The 1,644-nt window shown below is 42.2% G+C and overlaps 1 protein-coding gene across 1 annotated transcript in view; it reads right to left on the bottom strand.

Annotated features, from left to right (window-relative positions):
• Positions 1-1,396, bottom strand: part of LOC107646851 (ankyrin repeat-containing protein ITN1) — a 3,556-nt gene extending 2,160 nt beyond the window's left edge. The window contains exon 1 of the mRNA XM_021104346.1: positions 637-1,396. Within this exon, the coding sequence (XP_020960005.1) occupies positions 637-1,135 (499 nt within the window). The 5' untranslated portion in view covers positions 1,136-1,396. The remainder of the gene's footprint in view (positions 1-636) is intronic.

The raw sequence follows: 1,644 nt of genomic DNA, 5'->3' as shown, positions 1-1,644 counted from the left end.
AAACAATTTCCATCAATCGTTCAAATAATATTTCTCTGTAAAATGGGGTAAGTACATAGAACAAACACTGCATTATATCTTATCATGAATTGTCTTTCTTCTTTTTGGTTTACAACCGGGGTATCGAGAACGATAACTAATCTTTCTCTAACTTGTAGGCACATCAATGGAAGAAACAACTTATACAAAGTTTTGAAGTTTTTCCATGCAACCCTTTCCACTTAACCACACTCCTACTCGGTGTATTTATGCTTGAATTCCTTTTGATAGCAATATTCTTGCTTGTTCCTCTTTCTCTCATTTTATACATGGAAAAATAAATAAATAAATAAAAATGTATACTTGTACATATATATTTACACAAACTAATCTGACTTGCCTACACTTCTGGATAGGATGTGGCCATAGGGGCGCATATTACCATGCAGGTCCCACAGCCAATCCAATAGCTAGGAGAGCAGAATACAAATTAGGGAAAAAAAAAAAAAACTAGATAAGCATAAATACAGTTCCTTCCGTCTCAAGTAAACGTTCAGTTATATAATTAGAAACATGAATTAAGAAAATGATTAGAAAGCTATTAATATAGATAAATAGAACAAAACTGAACAAAATTACGCAGCGAAATTCACATACCTTTATGACCTTGTTTAGCGGCAATGTGCAAGGGAGAGAAGCCGGCACGGTTCTTGAACGAAAGGGCCTCTTTGGTGGTGTGAGGGAGAAGCTCTTTAACGACATCCAGGTGTCCCTTATCGGCGGCCGTGAACAGCGGCGTCTCTCCCAATTCGTTGACTTCGTTGACGATCGCGGACCTAATCTCCACCACCTCAGCATCAAACTCAGCTCCGCTTAGGGTTCCCGTCATCTGATCATCGATCTCGGCAAGGATTCGTCGAACGGCAGTAACATCGCCGCGCTGGGCAGCGAGGTGGAGCTCGGTGTCATTGTGCCGGCCGGTGACCTGCCTAACATACTTCTTCCTCGGATCGAAGCGCGAGCCGGAGGCGGAGACGACGAGGGACTTGCCGGAGTTGGAGAAGACGAGGGAGTTGCTGGAGTTGGAGACAAAGAGGGTTTCCCTCGGGACGGAAGAGGCAGGGGTGGTGGGCTCGGAGTAGGGGTAGCGGTCCATGGCGGTGGCGGTGGCGGCGGCCGCATGCAATGTGGATGGAGGCTACGTTTACGGTGGTGGTGGTGCTGGGGCCGTGGGGTTCGGGTGTAGCCCCATTCGAGAATCGTCCACAACGCAACGCCACAACGCGTGACGGTGATTCGCACCATAAGAGGAAACTCGCTTTCCGAGGGTTCCTGTTGGTTCTGTTTACTTCACCTACGCAAATCTCGTTCCTCATAACCTCTTCTGTTGTGTTTTATCCCATAGAAGATAACTAACCTTTTTTTGTTTATCAATTATAATAATAATTATTATTATTATTGGATTTTTTTCCGTCATAAATTTTTAAAGATAATTAGGTTTAATTATTATGTAGGTCCTATAGTTTCACCGACAATTAGATCTCTCTATATATATTTTTTTAATTGGATCTCTGTACTTTAATTTTTTTTTTCAATTAAGTCCTTGTCGTCAGTATAACGTTTAACATAACAGAATATTCTTGGTAAAAAAAGAATATTCCTCTC

The sequence above is a fragment of the Arachis ipaensis genome, chromosome B06 (genome assembly GCF_000816755.2).
Source record: "Arachis ipaensis cultivar K30076 chromosome B06, Araip1.1, whole genome shotgun sequence".
Lineage (NCBI taxonomy): Eukaryota > Viridiplantae > Streptophyta > Magnoliopsida > Fabales > Fabaceae > Arachis > Arachis ipaensis.
The sequence above is the reverse complement of the archived record's forward strand: the minus strand, read 5'-3'. Positions and strand labels throughout refer to the sequence as shown.